This window comes from Ascaphus truei, chromosome 8 (assembly GCF_040206685.1).
Source record: "Ascaphus truei isolate aAscTru1 chromosome 8, aAscTru1.hap1, whole genome shotgun sequence".
Lineage (NCBI taxonomy): Eukaryota > Metazoa > Chordata > Amphibia > Anura > Ascaphidae > Ascaphus > Ascaphus truei.
Genome location: NC_134490.1, coordinates 7,240,912 through 7,263,599, shown reverse-complemented (window position 1 = coordinate 7,263,599; position 22,688 = coordinate 7,240,912). Strand labels below are relative to the sequence as shown.

The 22,688-nt window shown below is 46.7% G+C and overlaps 1 protein-coding gene across 2 annotated transcripts in view; it reads left to right on the top strand.

Annotated features, from left to right (window-relative positions):
* Positions 1-12,285: 12,285 nt before the first annotated feature.
* Positions 12,286-22,688, top strand: part of MAT1A (methionine adenosyltransferase 1A) — a 31,900-nt gene continuing 21,497 nt past the window's right edge. The window contains exon 1 of one of the 2 annotated variants that reach the window (XM_075610435.1): positions 12,286-12,619. In XM_075610435.1, the coding sequence (XP_075466550.1) occupies positions 12,526-12,619 (94 nt within the window). In that variant the 5' untranslated portion in view covers positions 12,286-12,525. Of the gene's footprint in view, positions 12,620-18,170; positions 18,202-22,688 lie in introns of those variants that run through there. The other variant, XM_075610436.1, reaches the window with a different exon arrangement.

Genomic DNA, 22,688 nt, shown 5'->3' with positions numbered 1-22,688 from the left:
AGAGGAGAAGGTAGAAGTCCGTAGGGCGAGCCGGGGTTCGAGGGTGCCAGAGATCGGGAGTCCAGGTTCAAGCTAGGGTCTGTAACGGAAGACAAGAGCAGACTGCGAAGTAGCTTGTAGCAAGCACAACTAGAGACTGACTATGCTCAGCAATCAGCTCTGGGCTGGTAGCACTATATACTGATAGGAGCCAATGAGAACCTCCAGCGGTGATGTCAGAAGAAGGTAGAGCGCTGATAGGCTGAGGCAGGATGCAGGACTGGTGGGGACGGAACAAGTACATTGGCGGCAGTGGAGATGGACATGGTAGCGCGCGCGACGCGCGCGACGGAAGGGGCAGGTTGAGTTCGCCGGGAGGAAAAACAGGAACTGTAGACGCGCGCGCGGGTCTACCACGGCGGCGCGCATGGGCAGCAGGAGCTGCAGGAAGAGAAGGGAGAGAAGGGGAACCACGTGACCGGGTGCCGCGCGCCCGACAGCGGAGGTAAGAGCCACAGCGGGCGCCGTGGGTAGCGGCATTACAGTACCCCCCCCTTCAGGGTCGGACTCCGGACGATCCTTACCAGGTTTAAGTGGAAATTTGAGATGAAATGCCCGGACCAGCCTGGGGGCGTGTACCTGGACTTGCGGAATCCATGCCCTTTCTTCGGGTCCAAAACCCCTCCAATGCACCAAATACTGGAGCCCTCCTCTTGAGATACGAGAATCTAGGATGGACTGTACCTCAAACTCTTCTTGTCCATTGACAAGTCTGGGGGAAGGTGCGTTGTGTTGGATCTGACGTTTGGGTATAAATGGTTTTAACAGAGAACAATGAAAGGCAGAGGGAATCTTCATAGTAGCAGGTAGTTTGAGTCGGTAGGTAACCGGATTGATCCTCTCCAATATAGAGAATGGGCTGATAAATCGGGGTGCCAGCTTTGGGGATGTGACTTTCAAGCATATGTTCTTAATAGATAGCCATACTTTCTGACCTGGGGCATAATTGGGTGGTCTCTGATGATGTCGATCAGCCTGCCTTTTCTGCATAGCCGTGGCCCGCTTGAGATTATCCTGAATCCTAGACCAGGAAGCTTGAAGATCCCGAATCCTCTCTTCTGCGGCTGGAACTCCTGTACTCAGCCTAGACTGAGGGAGGGTGGAGGGATGAAAGCCAAAATTAGAAAAGAATGGAGACTGTAGTGTGGACTCATTCCTGAGATTATTGTGAGCGAATTCTGCCCAAGGGAGTAGGTCGAGCCAATTGTCCTGAGAGTCCGATATGAAACAACGAAGGAACTGCTCCAGTGACTGATTGGTTCGTTTAGTTTGACCATTGGTCTGTGGGTGGTATCCAGAGGAGAAGTGAAGCGCCACGTTAAGTTTCTTACAGAAGGCCCTCCAGAATCTCGAAACAAATTGCGACCCCCGATCAGAAACTATGGTCTGAGGTGATCCATGGAGCCTGAAGACCTCCTTGACAAATACCTCGGCAAGTTTAGGGGCACTGGGTAGACCTTTGAGTGGGATAAAATGCGCTTGTTTAGAAAAGCGGTCGACCACTACTAGTATAGTGTCCATACCCTTGGATTTGGGCAGGTCGACAATAAAGTCCATCGAGAGATGTTCCCATGGACGATCGGGAATAGGGAGGGTTTGCAGGAGTCCTGGAGGTTTATTCCGTGGAGTCTTGTTCTGTGCGCAGGTGGAACATGCTGAGATGAAATGTTGAATGTCCTTGCGCATGCCTGGCCACCAAAAGGTTCGTTGCAAGAGGTCAATAGTCCTTTTGATCCCTGGATGACCTGCCGTTTTAGCGGCGTGCCCCCATTGCATTACCTTCTGGCGGAAGGTAGGGGGTGTGAAAAGTCGTCCAACTGGCACCCTGAGACCCTGAGGGTTTTGATCAGTGCGTCAAAGGTACTGGCAGACAGGACACATTTCGGAGGAAGGATAGTCTCTTGAGGATCTTCGGTTTTGTCCTCTACAGAGAATTGACGAGACAGTGTGTCAGCTTTAGTGTTTTTAGAACCCGGGAGGTATGAAATAAGGAAGTTGAATCGGGTGAAGAAGAGGGACCAACGTGCCTGCCGAGCACTCAGACGGCAGGCAGTCTCAATATATAAGAGGTTTTTATGGTCCGTAAGGATGGTGACGGGGTATTCAGCGCCTTCCAATAGATGCCGCCACTCCTCCAAAGCCATCTTGATCGCGAGGAGCTCACGGTTACCCACGTCATAATTCCGTTCTGCTGCGGAGAATTTTTTAGAAAAGAATGCACAGGGATGCAGTCTGGCCTGTGGGTTCTTCCTTTGAGATAAGATCGCCCCTGCCCCTATGTCCGAAGCATCCACCTCGAGAGTGAAGGGTTGTGCTGGATCAGGATGCACCAAGATAGGTGCTGTGACAAAGGCTTCCTTGAGAACCTGAAAGGCCATGATGGCCTCGGGGGACCACAGTGCAGGATTGGCGTTCTTCTGAGTGAGGGCTGTGATGGGTGCGACCAGCGTGGAGAAATTCTTTATGAACCTGCGGTAATAGTTGGCAAAACCTAAGAACCTCTGTACCGCTTTCAGAGAGAGGGGGCGGGGCCAATTCAAGACAGCCTCCACCTTGGTAGGATCCATCGCGAGTCCTGTGTCAGAGATTATGTAACCCAAAAATGACGTGGATGACTGGTGGAACTGGCATTTTTCAAGTTTGGCGAACAATCGGTTCTCCCGTAACCTCTGAAGTACTTGTTTGACGTGCTGAGTATGTTTCAGGGGATTCTGCGAGAATATAAGAATGTCGTCTAGGTAGACCACCACGTGTTGATCCAGCAGATCTCTGAAGACGTCGTTAACGAAATCCTGGAAGACGGCTGGCGCGTTACAGAGACCAAAGGGCATCACGAGGTACTCATAGTGCCCATCACGCGTGTTGAAGGCCGTCTTCCACTCATCTCCCTTACGAATCCGAACCAGATTGTAGGCTCCACGGAGATCCAGCTTGGAGAAGATAGTGGTGCCTTGTAACCTGTCGGCAATCAAGGGAAGAGGATACCGATTCTTGACAGTCACCTTGTTGAGACCACGATAATCAATGCAAGGACGAAGTGTGCCGTCCTTTTTCTTTACAAAAAAGAAGCCTGCTCCTGCCGGAGAAGAAGACTTACGAATGAAGCCTCTCTGGAGGTTCTCCTGTATGTAAAGTTTCATCGCCTTGTTCTCGGGGGGGGGAAAGCGGGTAGGTACAACCTCTGGGGGGAATCGCGCCAGGAAGAAGGTCGATCGGGCAATCGTAGGCACGATGGGGTGGTAATTCCCCCGCCTGAATTTTGTCCAAGACATCTCTGAACTCCCAGTAGGCGACCGGAAGGAGGGGATTCTTGGATTCCGGATGTGTGGCACCTACTAGGGCTTTAGGCGAAACCAGACAAATGTCTTGACACCGATCTCTCCAGGTGAGGGGTTGTGACTGGAGCCAGTCGATCTGGGGATTATGGTGCTGGAGCCAGGGAAGACCTAATATCACGTCTACAGCCGGCGTGTGGATGGAATCCAACTGAATTTGTTCGGAATGGTGTCCTGTCATCTTAAGACGGAGGGGAATGGTCTGATGTGAAATAAATGCGGGTTGCAAAGGCCTACCGTCAATGGCTTCTAGGCCTACGGGCCAATCCTTGGCTACCAGAGGAATCTGGTTCCTCTCCGCGAAAGATTGATCAACAAAGTTCCCACCAGAACCGGAGTCTAGGAAGGCCCTCGTGGTGATGTCCCCAAAGTCCCCTGATAGGGTTATAGGAAGAAGTATCTTGGATGGTAGTTTGGGAGAGGAAGGAGAGGTTACCATGCCCAGTGTAGTTCTCCCAGTACTCACTGGGGGCTGGCGTTTCCCGACTTGGCACTCACCAGGTGTCTACTATTTCCGCAGTAAAGGCAGAGTCCTGCCCGACGGTGACATAGTCTTTCCGTTAACGAAAGGCGAGTTCCACCCAGCTGCATGGGTTCTTCGGAGGATACGGCGACGGGCTCCCCTGGAGCTGTATGTGAGGAGAAAGTGGGTTGAGTACCTTTTGGCGCTTTCCCTTCTCTGCTCTTCGCTCCTGGAGCCGCTGGTCCATATGGATACAGAGCGCGATGAGTTCCTCCAATGATGTAGGGCGCTCCAGAGCGGCCAGCTTGTCCTTGAGGGAGTCATTCAAACCCTGCCAAAACACTGGGGCGAGTGCTTCATCATTCCACCTTGTTTCTGCCGAAATAGTGCGAAACTCCAGTGCGTAGCGAGCCACCGAGCGATTTCCCTGTGAAACATTGAGGAGAGAAGAAGCGGCAGTTACCCTCCTACCTGGTGTATCGAACACCTTCCGGAATTCAGCACAGAACCGGTCCAGGCTGGAAGTCAGATCCGGGAGATGCTCCCATATGGGTGTAGCCCAGGCCAGGGCGTCATCGGTCAGCAGCGAGTAAATGTACGCGACCTTGGAACGAGGAGTAGGGAAGTGAGAGGGTAGAAGTTCAAATTGGACGGAACACTGCCCCAGGAAGCCACGACATGCTGAAGGCTCTCCCGAATAGCGATTGGGAGAAGGTAGACGAGGTTCAGGAGGATAAGTCAGAGGTACCGGCGGGGAGAAGATAGGAGCAGGAGGAGCGGCAGCAGTCTCAGGAGAGGACAGAAGGGATTTGAGTTGCTCTGAAATGGTACCCAGGGAGTTTTGGAGCAGTTCCATACGCTGGTTATTTTGGGAGAGACAAGTCTCTACTTCCTTGAACAGGCCATCGTGTTCGCTTAAGCGTCGACCCACCTCGGCGGAGTCCAGGTCTGTTGGGCTGAGCATAATGTCACGGGAATATAGGAGTGCTCACCACAAACCGGACTGGACCGCGAGGCCGAGGTGGGGATACAGGAAAACCACCGCCCTACAGCCGCGTGAGCGGGTCCGGTTAGCAGAGTCGTGTAGATAGCCTGGTTCGGGACAGGAGAGTGTAGAGTGGTAGACCCAGAGCTGCCAGCCGGTCCTCTTCCCCGCGTCAGGCCAATCAGGGAGGGGGATTACTTATTTATAAAAAAAAAAAAAAATTGGCGCGAGCAGGGGAATTCATAGAGCCGCAGCAGCGGCCTAAATCCACTCGCCAGCAGCCTAAATCCACACGCCCGTGGCGTGTGGTTATCATTAATTGTCGAACACTGTATATATATATATACATGAACATATATGCCGTGGGTAGCGGCATTACAGGCGGTTACACATAGATATATTTAACAACTTACTCATATTATTCTTTGTTTATACCTTTTTGATCATGTGTTGACATCCCTTGCATTTCACATATATTTTATTTTTATATATTCTTTTTTCCTTTAATATTGGTCCTTCTTTGGTTCCAGAGGTGTGTAGTAGTACTATTTATTTATTTGTTTTTTCTATATTTAGAGTAGTTATTATTTTATTAAATGTTTTGTCATGTTTTCGTACTGTTATGATTAAAGTTGTGTTATTCAATATGTTTTTTCTTTCTAGCAGCCAATCCTGGCACCCAGTGAACCTCTTCTGTTATGAGCGCGGCTCAGCTCTGAATCGCGCACTAACAATGCGACCCGGTTTTGGGACGCATGATGATGACGTCACGGGTAGCTAATTTTGGCGGGAAGCTTTTTCAGATAAATAGTAGATCACTATGTCTCTCCCTACACCTTGAGAAAGTCCTGAGGGATGAAACGCATTGGTGCGTGGCCCTGTACTGTTGCCAAGCTGATTATTAAAGGCTAATATATATTTTTTCCATGTCTGGAGTTGCCCTTATTTTTCTGCGTTCGTGGACGCTGTGAGCTGTGCTCCTCTTCTCTTCTACTTCTCTGGATTCTTCACCTGAGGACTGCACGCTAAAGATCTATCTATCTGGAACTTCATCAAGACAGGTAAAGGGCTACAGCCCCTTATTTATTACTTTCTTTTGCTGGACTGTGTTATATTATACCCCAGTGGTGAATTCATGCATATTGGAGACCAAGTTTTGGGGTAGCTGTGTGGGCACCACCAGGTCCCTGTTTTTCACCCTGGGATGTTTATTCTTTTCAATATATTACTGTTCCTGGATTCTGGATTCATCTAATGGAATTTATGCTATTTTGAACTTACTGTGGTGATGCACCAATATACCACACAACCTATCATCTTTTTATCTAATAGAGAAGGGGATAATAGATCATATTGTCAGAATTTTATATATAAGGCTTATGCTACTAAAGCCATATTACATTTATATAAAGAAGAGATAATACTCATGCTCTGCTCTAGCATTTATAGAAGGGTATAAGAGGAATATTACTAGCAAGGGAATCAGAGGGGTGGAATCTCAACTTATATCAAAAGGATGTTATAATATCCTTTTTGGCATATTAAGTCACCAAACAAGGGCAAATATATGATAGCTGTAGGGATTTACAGAGTAGGGAAGCACTTGCCCTATGGGTGATAACTAGGCATATTTGATGGGGATGAAAATTACATAAATTGAATATAATTAATTAAGCTGGTTAGACAGGTAAACAAGGTGACAAACAGTATCTCAACTAAAATGATCTTTTGTTAGGGAACAAAGGAGGGAACACAAGGACGTACCACACTTACCCCTGACGAAGAAGGAATACCTTTGAAACGCGTAGGGTTGCCGGGAGGACCAGTTTCGTTGGAGCACCAGGAAACAGGAAGTGACTTAGGACGCCAGCTGGATCGGCGGTGGATGTCGCGGAGATTGGAGAAGGTTGCTGAACACTACGAACTGGTCTGTCCTTATGCTTTTACACTGTTTTGTGTAAATATAATCCTTATTTTGCACATAAAGCTGAGCTTTTTAAATAAAAAGAAGGCTTCTGAATCTTTCCCCAATATTGCGGAGGTGAAAACTGTCAGGAAACCTTTATATGCCTGATTACAGGCACTGAAAGGTAAGTGCATATCTCACCACTTATCTGCATGCTGCATGCTGTGGACTTGCTTCACTATTGTGTTTTTTCTTTCTTTTCTCTTGTACTCCCTTTCAACGAGGTGCGCTGATCATCTTGGAAATCTATTATTCCTGAGAATTGGGAACACTTCTACTCTTCAAGCTGCACCACATTACTCATATAAGTTTGGAGTGCCTATAGTTACAGCGCTTCCCTTATTGTTATCACCATTTCATCAGTGCATACCAGATCTGATAGCGCAGGATCTGAGCCCCTATCACCTGACCAATGTAATTGGTGGTACCCTCTGTTCCAGGGGTATGCCCCTGAATTAAAGTATACAAGGTTTATTCTGCGGAGTGGCCCTTTAGTTGACCATTGGTGGGAGGAAGGTGTATTTACCCTTGAGGAGTCAGCTGAAGTTCTCTTTAAGAGAGAGAGCGAGATTAAATTGGGAGTACGTATCCCTAAGGGCTCTGAAAGTCTTAAGAGAAGAATAAACCCAAAAGATCCAGGGTTTTGGGTACTACCCGGCCAGGGAGCTGGCCGGAAGGTGCTTAAGCTAAGTAGGGCTGACCGGGCAATAAGAGCTAGGTTCCGGATGTCCCATGGGTATCACTTCCCCTATCTCCCTGAACCCATCATGCAAGCCATGAGTGGCTGAGGTTAGCTGTTATCGATTACCTGCTGCGTAAGACTAGCCATAAAGAAATACACTCACAAGGGTAAGTGTAAAATAAGCGATTGTGAATATAATCACCGCCCAGCTGGTGGTTCTGCGTCCGGAATCCACAGCATGAATCACACTCCGTGGTATAGGCAAACAGCGGAATGTTGAGGAACCCAAGGGCATCTGGTATCTTCACAAAAGTCCAATAAAAACAGCGTCACTGGGAAGTCCCCCTTTGAGAAATTCGCCCTAGAACGATGAAACGCGTAAGGGAGCGCTGTTACGCTGCACGCAGTGACATTACGTCAAGACGTTGCCGCGCATGCGCACTACCAGATTGAATTGAGTGCGGGACATTCTGCGGCTGCCAGCAACAGCATATCTGTTTTTATTGGACTTTTGTGATACTATATATATATTGGTTGCTAGAGTACCCGGGCCAATGTGAGATTGGGGGGGGGGGAAACCCGTTACATATATATATATATATGTAACAGGTTTCCCCCCCCCCCCCCCCCAATCTCACATTGGCCCGGGTACTCTAGCAACCAACCCCCATTACGTGTTCGTGTCTGGTGGTGCACCTGCAGGCAACAGGACTCCTGAGTCTCCCGCTTGATGGTATTAGGGGATGTCATCAGGACAGGTAGCTGAGGTAGTGGGTGCGAGTTTAACTTACATCATGTGCAGCGCCTCCACCTCATCAGGATCTGTGCTTCTGCAGGGAGATGGTCCTGGTGAGGAACTCCTTCTCGGTGGTGACTGCCACTGCTGAGTAATCTCACGCTCACACAGTGGGGGTTTCGTTAACAAGGTCATCTTTATTGTAGATTGGGATGTAGCAGACTGTCACTATCCAGGGACTCAGAGCATACAGCCACTCCCCTGCATACATAGGGCACCTCACCATGGTATGAGGGAAAACCTCCATAACTACTGCTGGCATACCTGTACTTACCAGGACTTACTGCCAACAGAGAGGAAAGTAGTATACCATTATTATGCATGGCTATATACTCCCCCTGGTGAATCCCAACCGTCCCGGCTGGGGCCTAAATTTGGTGTACCTTGCTCCAGGAAACACTGAAAAAGAACACACAAATTAAGCGTCAAACATTATCACCTTTTACATTATAATGCAAGAACCTTTCGCTCACTGACCAGTATGGAGCGTTAAAGAAAAGGGCAGACCACTCTTTGATTGGACCTAATAATAGTGTCGAGGGTCTGGTTTCTTCACCTCCCGCCCCGCTGCATCGGTGACTGTCACGCTATACTCTCGGGGCAGGCCTCGCTCATTACAATACACCACTTTGTGCATATAAATGCTGCGCCCGATTTTCCAAACCCTCATTAGTTGGGAAACCCTCTGCTCAGCCTGAACGCCCTTAATGGCCCCTCCCTTATTGACAATGTAATATTCTATGTCATTACGAAGCCACCTCTCTCGATTTTCCTCTATCTCCCTCATCAGAGGTTCGGGGACATATGGGTACTCAAGCCCATGAGACCGTTTATATTTGGATGTAATGGCCCGTTCAGCTCGGCAGGCCCGGGTTAATTTAGTTTGCCCAGCCTTTCCCGGCAACACCCATGACAGGGGCTCATCTGACTCCACCGGATCATCTAACTCTTCAGACCCCTTTGGGGTAATAAGACCCCCTTGAATTCGGTCCCACCTTACTCGCAGCTCTTTGAGGTATGCCTCATCGTTGAAATCCCCGGGAACCCACCAATGGTCAACCACCCCATCCCTTTCTAGAATTAAACGGGTGCGGTCTATCCAGGCGACATAACCCTCATATAGTGGTGCCCACCATCTAGTTTCCCGTACCTCCTCCGAGTTGGATTCTAGTGGCTCTTCCTCTTCAGGCCCGCCCGATGATACCCCTGAAGTACCCTCAGATTGCGTAACCTTCCCCCGACGCTGTGACCAGTGTCCACCCGTGATACCCAACACACTAGCACAATCACTGGGCACCGACCCTCGTCGAGAAATCCTTCCTCCACCCTCCGATCCATCATCCGAAGTTCCCCAGTCCAGGCTTCCAGTCCGTTCCTCGGTAGGACCCCGGGAATCCCCTGACATCCCCAGGCTAGAGGTAGACCCGAATGAACAGGTGACAGGGACAGGGGATTTAACTAGGGCCTTGGGGCTAACTTTGGGGATGGACGGGGTTGGGGGACGGGGCCGGACAGTAGGTATCGGCAGGGTTACGGCCTGCTCCTCAGCAATACCTGACTCGCTTCCGCCACAAAGTCCGTTCTTTCCTCCGACTGCTGAGCCTCTCGGTCTCCGGCTCGAGCGCCCACTCCGTCTGTCAGTAGGGGATCGACTTCCACTGCTCGACCGCAGAGGCGCGATCACCTCCCACTCGATGCCGCCCTGGTCGTCCGGAATCTCCTCCGGACACGCACGTGCTTCGACGCCATCTTGGCTTGGGTCCCCAATTGAGACCTCTTCCTCCACGAGGACATCCGGCAACTCCCTTCTGCTACGCGGTCCAGCCTGACCCTGGATCCGCTCTTCTTTCACCTCCACCCCCTGGATCTGCGGCGAGCACTGAGCTAGCCTACTGCTCCGCAGCGTTGGGGTGGATCGACCTCCTTCCGACCCGCTAGTCACCACGGCAGTGGGACTACGGCGATCGGGGGCTTGCGGTACTGGGGACACTCGACTCCGTGTCTCCACACCACGAGGAATAGCATCTCGCCACGGGATACCACTGGTATGGTACTCCGTCAACAAGTCCTGTGCATCTGCCAGCCTGGCACACTCCTCGTCCGAGGACTCTAATTTACAGTTCGGGTGGGGTATTCCAGTAGGGGACCGTCGATGGGCTCCTTTCCGGTCACCTCTCCGATGGCTAGTTTTCTCTGACTTGAGAACCCGGCTTGATTCCTGCTCCGCGGGGCCTGTACTCTCACGCCACAGTGCACCCGGAAGCTCCGCCGCCGACATCGGGGTAGAATCCTTCACTCCCCCAGCTTGTACCGGCACAAACGTCGTCATGGGCCACATATATTGCAGTCCACAATGAGGACATCGAGCCTCGCTGCCCACAGCTCCGCCCGGCAGTCTGAACTGCAGGTAGAGACAGACCACTGTCTCCACACCCTCTACGCGGATAATCAGGAAGCCTCCTGGAACCGAATAGGGATGGGTAGATATCAAGGGACTCTGATCCACTTTCTCGGAATGTTCAGCCATAGTCACCAACGGAGGCACTCTTCTTAGAGGTCTGTATCGATCAATGGCTCTTCGCAACTGAAGGGCAGGGGATGGTTGAACAATCCCTCCCCCTACTTCCTCCATCGGCATCCGGTGGAACCGCAGACCACTCCCCCTGGTTGAAACTAGGGGGATGTCTCGTAGACTTGTAGGCTGACCCAGCACAGGTGCAAAGTGAGTCATAGTCCATGAGGGCACGGCTCCAGCTTTCGCGCCAAACTCCCCAGCAGGGTTTTCTCGTTGCCGCCAATCCTGGCCAACAATTAGCAATCTGCAAAGTTGCAAGACTTTCTGCAGCTGGCCCACGCGGTGTCCCGGGAACGCGGGAACCGCCATCTTGGTGAGTACTGTCCTTCTTCATATTTGAGGTAGCGTTTGGCTGTTTGTTTATTGGTGTATAACAAAGTCCATTTCATTCCTCCCATCTCGCAAGGCTGTCGTCCTCACTAGTCTCGAGGGTACTTTCCCGAGAACATAGGCAGGACAAACACGGCGCAGCCACGGCTTTCACGCCATTCCATAACAAGCTCACAAAAGTCTCTTCTGTAGCTAATTCTTCTTCCTCAGTCCGACATTCTGAACCTTCTGCTCTTTGCAGATCCTCCATTCTGACGGTTGTTTCTCGATCACGGTATACTGGATTATTGTACATGGAGCTCCGCTCTGCGGGGCAGCTACCACATCAGTACAATAAACATGCCTTGTGCACCACCTTATGTACCTAACGTAGATCCAACTCGTGTTTGCACTACCTCAGGCTAGGCTCACTCTCTCAGTGTCTACTGTAACTCCTTCCTCCCAGTCTGTGCTCCCTTCGGTAAGTGATCTGGAATGGCTAGAGTACTCTGGGGCTTCCATGCAGTACTTGGGCGTCTACCTCTCTTGGTCAGCCTAGTGCATTATATATACATTATATATATATACAGTGGTCGACAAATCACCAAAAAATCTACTCGCCAAACAAAAAAATCTACTCGCCACCTAGTGCCAAACGTGTGCTGCTTGGGTCAATAGGAGCTCGCCACGATGTTAAATCCACTCGCCCGGGGCGAGCAAATGTATAGGTTTGTCGAACACTGTATATATATATATATATATATATATATATATATATATATATATATATATATATTTTTTTTTTTTTTTTTCCACACACAATAATGTGTGTGCAACACTCCTACTATATAGCACATTCATAAAAAAGGGCGTGGAAAATATACACATCCAATCCATGAAATCTTTAAAAAAAAAAAAAAAAAAAAGGTCCAGGCAAAGAAATCATTGCCTTATAGAAATTCAAGAGGCTTCTATGATTTTTGCAGCATTCTTGTACAATGATTATTGGGTTAATATGCAAACAAGCAAAGACTTGTTGTGTTTTCCATGCAGGAAAATAGTTTGTCCCAGTTCCCCATTCTGGTTATTGACAAACTTTCACTTTCCCATATATAGGAGCGAGCTGCTGATTGACAGCGCAGACTAATCTGTGACACAGGCATAGGCGGGTACAGCCAAAACACACACACACACAAACACACATACACACACACACACACACACACACATACACACAGAAAAGTTACTGAGCCATTAGCAGCTGCGGGATCTTGCAGGATTGCAGATAAAACACACTTCAGCTGTCAACTCTGCAGCAAAAGGACAGGACCTGAGCTTTTTCTAACTGCAGACTGCTCCACAACAGAGGCAGACCATGAATGGACAAGTAGATGGGTTAAATGACCACTCTGGGGAGGAAGTGGGAGCATTCATGTTCACTTCGGAGTCTGTGGGCGAAGGGCACCCTGGTAAGTATATACTGTAGCAAAGGATTTATTGGGGCACAGATTCTTTTCTGGTGAGAAGGCAGATGGGGGTGGGGGGATACAATGCACATTGTGCAGATGTGGGTCCAGAGTCATTATGAGGATTACAAAGGTGATTGTTCCTGTTTGAGGGCCAGAAAGGAATGCATGACTTTCTGCATTGGATTTGTATGTTGTCTTCCTGTGGATCAGCAGACTCCCGGGGATAATGCAGGAGACCAAAGACTGATCTGCCTTCTTTCAGTACTTTCATTAAATGAATAATAATAGGACTGTATGAATATTTTGGGGCACTACCGACCCTTATATGGGCCCATCCGTGTCATCCCAGGTTCTCTGTGGTGTTCAGAATAACATAACACGTGCATGTATACATACTGTACATAAATATACAGCATCTCTCTTTCGCTACATACATTATATAAACAAATATAGGATAAAGTAACTGTCACCTACATTTTGCATAGGCTGAACTTTATGGACATCTGTCTTTTTTCAACCTTACCTACCATGGAACTATGTATATCTTCTTTCAAAGCTGTGATTTACTATGACATGTCATGCATTTGCTCTGTATCTAATAATGTCTTCTATAAACCTGTGGCATTCCTAAAAACCAAATTGACCATGGCACTGCCAAACAGATTCAAAAGATGTGGGGACTAGGGAAAAAAGGGTCAGTGTTTCCATGTCAAAAAGATATTTACAATTGCAATAATGTATCAAAACAGAGGCTGGAGATGAATTAAATCTAAATCAACAGAATATAATGATTAGTTCTGGTTTTGTCAGCTAACAAATTTGTTGGGTTGTTATCTCACTTGATCTCTAGTTTATTAGTTGGAAGATATGTAGATGTATTTTGACTAAATATTTATTCATCTCAAATTGCAGATGTGCTTCGAGGTAATTAACCATGTGATGGGATAAAATGATATGATTGACAGTGTTGTAGTATAATCCTGGATTACCATCCTCTGTCTTATTTTAATATTAACAGCTGTGACTATAAAAAAAAAAAAGGTCAGGTCACAAACTGGGTGACTTTAGGTGGCCTTTTACCAGTGTGCCACAGCCCTTGGGATTGGCGATTGGGCCACATTGCTGTACCCACATGTGATTACATGCCAGGTGGTATGATGTAGAGTTAGCAGTAATATTAGTGAATTATGTAAATCTCAGCAAACTGGCTCATTAAATTAGCAATACCCCCACCCCCACTAAACCCCATTTTTTTTCCAGGATGGAAACCAGGGGATCCGGTTCCCCAGATACCTACCGGTAAAGGGTAAAGGAGTTGGTATTACTTCCTGCTTTCACGGTGTGTTTTAAATCTCCTGCGCCAATAGGAAACCGCAATGGATGATGTTTTGGCTTCCTATTGGCCCACGTGACGCGCGAGATTTAAATCGTCATCTTGTTTCTCCCCGGGGGACTGAAACATTGGTATCTTCACCAGTAAGTATCTCAGAACCAGAGGGTGTCCAGAGCTGAGAGTAGCGTAGTTCAGAATCCAGGGACCCCCGGGTTCCAATGCTGTAACAAATAACAATATGGAGGGTAAAAATAAAACAGAGCAGCTGGGATTCCTGCTCTAAGTGTATCTGTCAAGAGAGGGATGAAGTTATTAGTGTTCCCGTGTTATTGAAGCCATGCTTCCCCATGACCTGAATAATAGTAGGCAATATCACACATAGATGACAAGTGCACACTACATGATAATAAATAAACCACGCTGTATTTCACAGTACATTTACATGTACAGATGTAGGTAACCTAACTGTCCTCAGTGCCGCTACCACCAGTGGTCACACAACCACAGTGGTGGCGGCATTGGAGGATTAGTGCTGCGAGGGGTCCCAATCGGAATCCCCCCCCCCCCCCCGCAGCGTGACCACGGAAGACACTGTCTCCAGCACCACAAACGTCCCCTTTTTTGAGGCCGTGCTACCGGAGACAGTAAGTCTCGTTACATCTGTATGTCCCGGGGAAAAAAACCTTCAGAATGAGGCTGAGGACAGAATTGTTGATATTGGCCTATAGTTATTAAGTAGTATTGCATTACTCCATAAGACACCTTCCAGTACCGTAATGTACCATATGGTCCACACAAGTGAATTATGCGTATCATTTGCATATTTGGTGTTTTTTTGTGTGCCTGTCATATAGTCCAGATTGAATGGTAATTTACATTAGCACCATAAACACCTGTACTGATATGTTACAGTGATGGAACGCCTACAGCACTCTTTGGCGGATATTCATGGAACTGCGAGTTTGTCAGTGCCAAACCGCACGGTTTGACATGGTCATAAAATGCGGATTAAAACTAGCCAAAAATACATATTCTGAATTATAAATCGCATGGTTTAAACCACGTCTATAAAAAGTGACAAACCGCACGGTTTAACAGCCCAAAACGCTCAGATTTTACGTGTTTATGAAGCGAAATGACCTGTGGTGGTGCTAACTGCACCCCCGAGTCTGACATATGGGTTTTGCTGAGATTTGGGTTTTGCGCTAACTCAGCTAAACCCATATTTCAGGCTCTGGTTGGACCCGCCATTCCAACCTCGTCTGAAGGAGGCGAGAACAGAAAATGAGCGTTATTAGATACGGGTTTGATAACGGAGCTACGAAAAATGCAGCTGTAATTTTAAAAAATGTGAATTTTAGGCTTTTTCCACAAACCGATCGGAGAAGTGAAACTGCTTCTAAAAATGCCTCTTGCGCACGGATCGGGCATTCGAGAGCGGCTGAGAGTATAGCACAGCCGGCCAATCCCACCGCAAAGGGCTCGTTAGACACAGATTGACACAACTTGCAGTTACAAGAATATCCCCCTCTGTGATTCTAACCTTTTTAACCCATTGAGTGCCAGAGGATGAGCAACACCAGAGTGCCACAGCACTTTCAGCACATCGCGATTACATGACGGCTCCAGATTCCTTTCAGCAGGTCCATTTCATTTTACTGGATATAGATCCAATGTTGGTCTTTCTCCCTCCTAATAGAGGTAAATGAGAATTTTAATCCTTATAGAGGTATATTAGTATTTTATCTGGTAGTGTTAGGACCTGTGAACTAGGTCTGCCTTGTCATGGTTCACAGGCTTACAATGCTTAGGCCAAAAGGTTAAACTAAATTACCCCTTTCCAAGAGAATATATAAGTATTTTACTGTGTATTTTTGTCATATTGGATGTAGCATTGGGCTTCTCTGTTCCTTGTCGACTCCAGATTCCGTCCAGATCGGGTTCAGCGTTCCGCAGGGACACAGAACGCAATCTCCACTAGAAAACGAGCTGAAACTCCATGACGTAGCCACTACATTCTGGAGTGCTAGACCCCATAATGTGGTGGCTATGTTATGGATCACCCCAAGGGTTAAACTAGCATTCCGCGCTTCTTGTTTTGTCAGGGAACCCACATTTCAGGTGAGATAAAAAAAAAAATACCCGTATGAAGCTGGGCGAGGGGGGAAACGGCTGCTTTGAGGCTAAAATGAGGATCCAAAGAAATGATCTTGGCATCAATGCCAGCTACGCCATACCAGATTTCCTTGGGATCACATTGATGGGACATCCTGTTGTTGTTTAGAAATCAAGCACAGTGGGACATCGTGATATATTTGTCCGTGGAGTTTGTATCAAGAGAGAAAAACAACTCGAGCAAGGACAGAGACAATGTGTTGTGTTTACTTGGTGTCATAGTTACATAGTTACATAGTAGATGAGGTTGAAAAAAGACGTAGGTCCATCAAGTTCAACCTATGGTCCATCAAGTTCAACGTAACTGAGTCCATGTCCATGTAACTGAGAGATCAATCGGTCCATCGGGTCTGCCGCCCACATAAACTGATCACTGCTCCAGCTCAGGAGTTTGTATAGGACTGTGTTACATGGTGTGCCAATTCGTGCTGCAGTTCAAGCAGGTCCAATTATTAAACAAACATGCTAAATCATTCTAGGGTCGATGTACCAAGGCAATTCTGTTGCAAGACTGGCGCATTTTCATCCTACACCTATGTACAGTATCAAAGTATTTTGCTCTAATTTTCCCCCGAGTTGGACAATGCCAGTAAGAGGCGTTGTGCAAGTGTACATGGTGTACATATTATGAGGTATATCCCATTCTGCCTCTCTGTGCACCATTTTCGTTCCCTTGTACAGTATTTGCCTGAAACAATCCACCATATCTGAAGTCTAAAATTCTCCACTCCGCAGCTCCGCCCCCAAAAAACATTGTAATGCATCAACCTCTAGAAGTATATCTGCACATATTTATGGCTTCTTCTGTTTGGGCAATGGGAACACAAAACACTGGGAAGAATGACATCTGCTGATCCCTGTGCTATTTGTACCTGGAAGTCCATTGCCACACACAAATGTCTCACACAAAGGTATTTCTAACTAGGTGCCTTATCAGTAAAGGAAATAAATATTAACTAAAGTTGACCTGAACAAGAATCAAAATACAAATAGCTAAAAGGTAGTGGCTAAAGTGAAGGACCGCTACTGTACAATCTAAAATAATGTGATAAGAAGTGTTGTAGCACTCTGGCTACATTATTAATAAACACGCCATTAATGTACATAGCGCGTCACAGCAGTACAGGCATACCCCGGTTTAAAGACACTCGCTTTAAGTACACTCGCGAGTAAGGACATATCACCCAAAAGGCAAACGGCAGCTCACGCATGCGCCTGTCAGCACGTCCTGAACAGCAATACCAGCTCCCTATCTGTACCGAAGCTGTGCGCAAGCGGGGAGACTATAGGGCCTGTTACAAATGCGTTATTTAAATCAGTTATGCACGTATAGGATGATTGCAGTACAGTACATGCATCGATAAGTGGAAAAAGGGTGGTTCTTCACTTTAAGTACGTTTTCGCTTTACATACATGCTCCGGTCCCATTGCGTACACTAATGAGGGGTATGCCTGTAATACATGTGACAATCATATAAATAACAAATAGTACAAATAACACATAATGGGAATAAGTGCTTCAGACATAAAAGTAACATTGTAGAAGAGGAGTATCTGCTCCGAAGAGCTTACAATCTAATTGGTGGGGAGAACATACAAAGACGTATTAGGGGTTTATTGCTGAGGCATGTCATGCTAAGTAATACCATACTCCCCAAATTATACGTAAACTTTATCTGCCCCAAAGTGGGAGAAGTATGTCATTGTCAGATTACTCCAATTAGAAGGGTAACCCTCTCACATTCCCCAAACGAAACGTGTACACAGATGCAGCGGCCGTTATTCGAACAAATCACAGAGCCGTTTTCGTTTGCGCTGTTGTACTGCACGCGGCATTAACGCGGCCAATCGCCCCAGGCACCCGTGTTTATCGCGGTTGCTTTGTTTGAATTTCATGGATTGTGTGCAATTAAATGCAACGAAATGAATGAATTGTAATGTGTACAGTACTGTGCTCCTGTGTCAATTTCAGGTGTTTAATAAAAACCAGAACACTAAAATGCCATTTTCTGCACTCGCGTCTAAAGGCGGTACGGTTGGAAGAAATCACGTGCCATAATGAGGGTATTTCGAGGTATGCACCACGCAAAGTGTTCAAATAACGGCCGCTGCATCTGTATTTCACTTTCCCCAAGTTAGAAGTGTAAATAATTCACAGTTTAGTATAATTGCCATGTTCCCAAAAGAGCAGCCTAAACTCCATTTCTCTTTGGTCTCTGTTGTCAGTTACACAAACCTTATTTTTGACACTGACAATACACAGAGCAGGGCCATGAGCATCACTTCCGTTGCTAAAAGAAGCATCTGTTGACTGAATGTTGGTAAGAAATATAAATGAAAGAAAACCCCATAGAAGACGCTCACAGGCTATAGAAAAATATACAGTACATGTAGCATTACTAGCAGCTGCTAGTGCTGCCCATGTAATGGGATGTAACTATATTAGTGTTTCCGTCATTTTTAAGTTGCCAATAAAACTGCGAGTCCTGGACAAGTGTAATCTGTAACAAAAAATGACTTTCATCTAATGAATGAAAGTTGGTGAACAAATGTCTTACCTTTAGGCTGCGCTTATAGTGCCAGCGACGCAACATCGCGTCAAAACAAATGCATTGCTGTGGTCACGCGCGCTTATAGTAAACGCGACGGAGTGACGACTTGGTCGCGATCGCTGGAAATCATCTACATTTGATTTTTCCAGCGACCGCAGCCTACTGTCGCTGTCGCGTTGCCGTCGCCGTAGCCGGCACTATAAGCGCAGCCGGCACTATAAGCGCAGCCTGAGGAACAGATGTAAAATAACAGAATAGTTAATCATTCACATACTGCATAAGCCGGCCTGACACATTGCGCTCACATAGCTTTCTCACGGGGGCAAATTTTACCAGTGTTGATTTCCAACAGAGACCGTGCTCTTAAATGACATTCAGAGTGTTTGGCTGAGTAGTCAATAAATTGGCACATGTTACTGTTTGAGTATGTAGTGTTCTGTGGGAAGGCCTTGGCACAGAGAGCTATGAAATAAGAGATGGGTTTATAAATAGGCTGGATTCCCCATTAAATCACCTCCCTGGAGTCTTTCCATCCAATGGGAACTGCTGGTGGTTATTGTAATGTTAGAAAGAAGCAAATACCTGTGAACGCTGCACCCGAGGCCTGAACTGATAAGGAGTAGGGATATTGATGATAAGATGCTATATTGGTCTACAGGTATATGACCATTTCACACATTGCTTGCTCAACCCCCTGCAGAACACGAGTTGCAGTTGGTTAAACATGCAGGAGGTTGTATATTTAAGTCTCCCGGATGCAACACAAAGGCAAAATTGGAGCAAAACTACATCACCATATTTAATAAAGCAAACCATCACATTGTATCCATTGGTAAATTCTTCTTTGATGCATCTGGTTATACAACAAAACGAGAATTCTTGCCTCAGCCCAATGGAAAATGGGTAAGGTGCAAAAATAAATGTAGATTACAATGAAACGGAGAGAAAGTCTTCTTCCTTATATGCACTCAGTTCACAGAATAATGTAGCAAGGAATGGAAAAAACATCCAGAACAGTACAGTTTTAGAAATGCACAAAAATAAAAGACTAAACAGACGATCAGAGAGATAATACACAGGTTTTACCTTGGAGAAGTGTCCACATGCGAAACTTACGTAGGTTTTGTGCACCAGCTCAAAACTAACGTACATTTTGCATGTGGGCGCTTCTTCGAGGTAAGGCCCATCCAGTACGTGGTCCACCCGCTCCTGTTCCGGGATTATAGCTGAGTGCCAATATACATTGAGCTAGAATTGTTAGTATAGTTAGCTGCTCCATTTTAAGACAACTTCTTTATAGGACATCCTTTCTCCCCACTTCCCCCGATGCACCCTTCTTACCTTCCCTACCTCTTAGTGCCGGGCTGACACATCTAGCCTGATACAGTAAGGGACTTCTTGAGTACCTGGGTGGTACGGCCCTGTGTTTACTTGGTGAGGCTGCTCACGCCTCCCATTTTGAGATTGTGTTTTATGATACACTGGATGAACGCCCTGTTTGGGGGACATTACAACCTATTGTATATATCTCTTTGTTATCTTTGCAGCTGTGGCTAAGATCGGCAGCTCAAGCTTCACAATCTGGCCACAACGGTGGGATACTGTCATGCTCAGGACATGTCCCTGTATCACTTGATTTTGTAACTATTTGTTGTCCTATTCACCTTTGTTTCACTAGTAAGGTGGACCCAGCAGGCCTCTATTCTGTCATTATAGCACTATATTCTTTTACTATGAATCTGATTACAATTTATTTTTTTAAATCATCTACTCCTCTAGTGCACTTGCTTATAGGAGACTATTATAAAAGCCTTTCTGCTGTATATTAGCTCTCTGATCTCCAGTTTATGAACTAGTCTTTTTTTTTAGTGCAAATTTTTTGTGTAAATACTAAATGCTGTTATGGATGTTTTTTCAATCAATTGCTAAATTATTCTGTGAACTGAGTGGATATAAGGAAGACTCTCTGTTTTCTTGTGTTCTTGATAAATCCGGTGCAAGTTTTTTGCTCCAGTTATGCATCCGGGGGACTTGATAAATAGCCCACACAGGGTTAATATTGGTAGCATGAAACATTCACATGAAACGTCCCCTGACCGTGGCAGCTAGTTCGGAACAACACTGTTTAAAGTGACATGGTGCAGGTTGTTTGGATAAGGTTTAGTGCATCCATTCCTGTGCACACCCAAATATGAGCGAGCAAGCAGTTTGTCATCACAAACATCCCCGCGTAAGCAGTTTGAACAAAGAGGGATGTTACCTCGTTACACGCGCTGGCCATTGCATCAGAATGTTTCTGGGAAAGGTCACATGACAGGTGCTGCTATACTAGTACCGTGGTTAGGAATACACAGGGAGGTCACTGTGTGCACGATAACTCTGGCTTAGCTTCAATGCCCATTCTGGGCCTATTCTGCACGCTGAGAAGTGTTCAGCTCTACTCAAATGAATGGGACACATGTACTCAAATGAATGGGACACACGTAAGCAGGTACACAGCACGTTGAGTAAGGCTGCGCTTATACAGCCGGCGACGCGACCGATGACGTCACCCGTCGCTGGCGCCATTGCGGTAGTTGTAATTTGTTGTTTGGAGACGTGACGTCAGCAAAGGGGAAGGCAGACGGGCGGAGAAGCTCCCTGGTTGGCTTATAGCCGGTCACATGTGTCTCTTCAAAAATCAAATACCACTGACTACCAGAATTGTGGTAGCTCCGTCGCGCCATCGCGCCCACTATAAGTGCCGGCGACAATGCATTTGTTTTGACGCTGTCGCTGGCACTATAAACGTAGTCTCCTAAGTGTCATTGTTATCAGACTTGAGGTTAGTTTAAAGGTAGAATCTGTGATAATCTAAATTTAATCTAAATTTAAAACACACATTCTGCCAAATGACAAAACATGTGGTAGGTAAGGAAAAGGATGGGGGGGGGGGGAGGTGGATTAATTTGGGTTTGTTAGAGTCTGTGTTCATACAGTATATGATTGGCCACCAGTGTTTTTACCAATCATTACCTATTTTTATGTATTGACTATTAAATGCTATTTTATACTAATGTAGCACCTGCTAAAACTCCCCTTTGTTCTGGATGCGAGCCCTGGTAGCTGCAGGCAGTGCCGGGGTTAACCAGTCCTCACAAGGCTAGACATATGAGGCAGTGGGATGTTGCTACTGTAGATGGATACTATGTTTCCCCTTCCAGGCACATGTTGGGTCCTGTGAGCTCTGGAAATTGCCAGAGAGTCACATGCTCACGGGTGTGATCATGTGGCAACAGGGAAATCTGCCCAGATGGGGACAGACTTTTGGCCACACCTTAGATATAAAATGTAATTAGGAAGATCCTATAAGATCCATAAGGATTCCAGGGAGATCTCCAGGCTTTTCTGTCCTTTGCAGCAGTAACTAACACCTTTGTTGTTTTCCCAGTGTAGGGCAAGTTCCCAGTGTTAGGGGGCAGGGGGTCCCGCAAATATCAGGACATTGGGCAGTCTATGTTATTAGAAGGGCTGGTTCCTGATCTAGCTTGCTAGCGAGGGTCTATACCAGGAGCCGTCAGGGTTAAATTCCCTGATCAGTCCTGGGTACGCAAGAGCTCTAAGGAGAGTGAGCACCGCCTGCCGGTGCCAGAGTCTCAGAACTGAGTGAAAACCTGTCCTGTTATGGATATGCTGCTGTGCTTAAATAAAGATTCAGTTATAAAATTCCTGGCGCCCTTTCTATTTTTTATAAACCCCTTTTGAGCAGGTGAAAACCCCGTCAATGTACAACAGACTGTTGTATCTACCTCATTTTATATGTACACACTATCCCTACTGCCGGGGGGAATAGGGGTGCTACGCTAATTTCACTAATCTTACATTTTGTGTGAAGATTGCAACTAAGTTGGGATATTGCTCTTTCCTGTATATCTGCATGATGAGAAGAAGAAAGAATTATGGGCACTCACTGGGTTTATGTAACTGTCTCAGGAGCACAGCGATCACCCCCCCGCTGGGGAGACCTTTA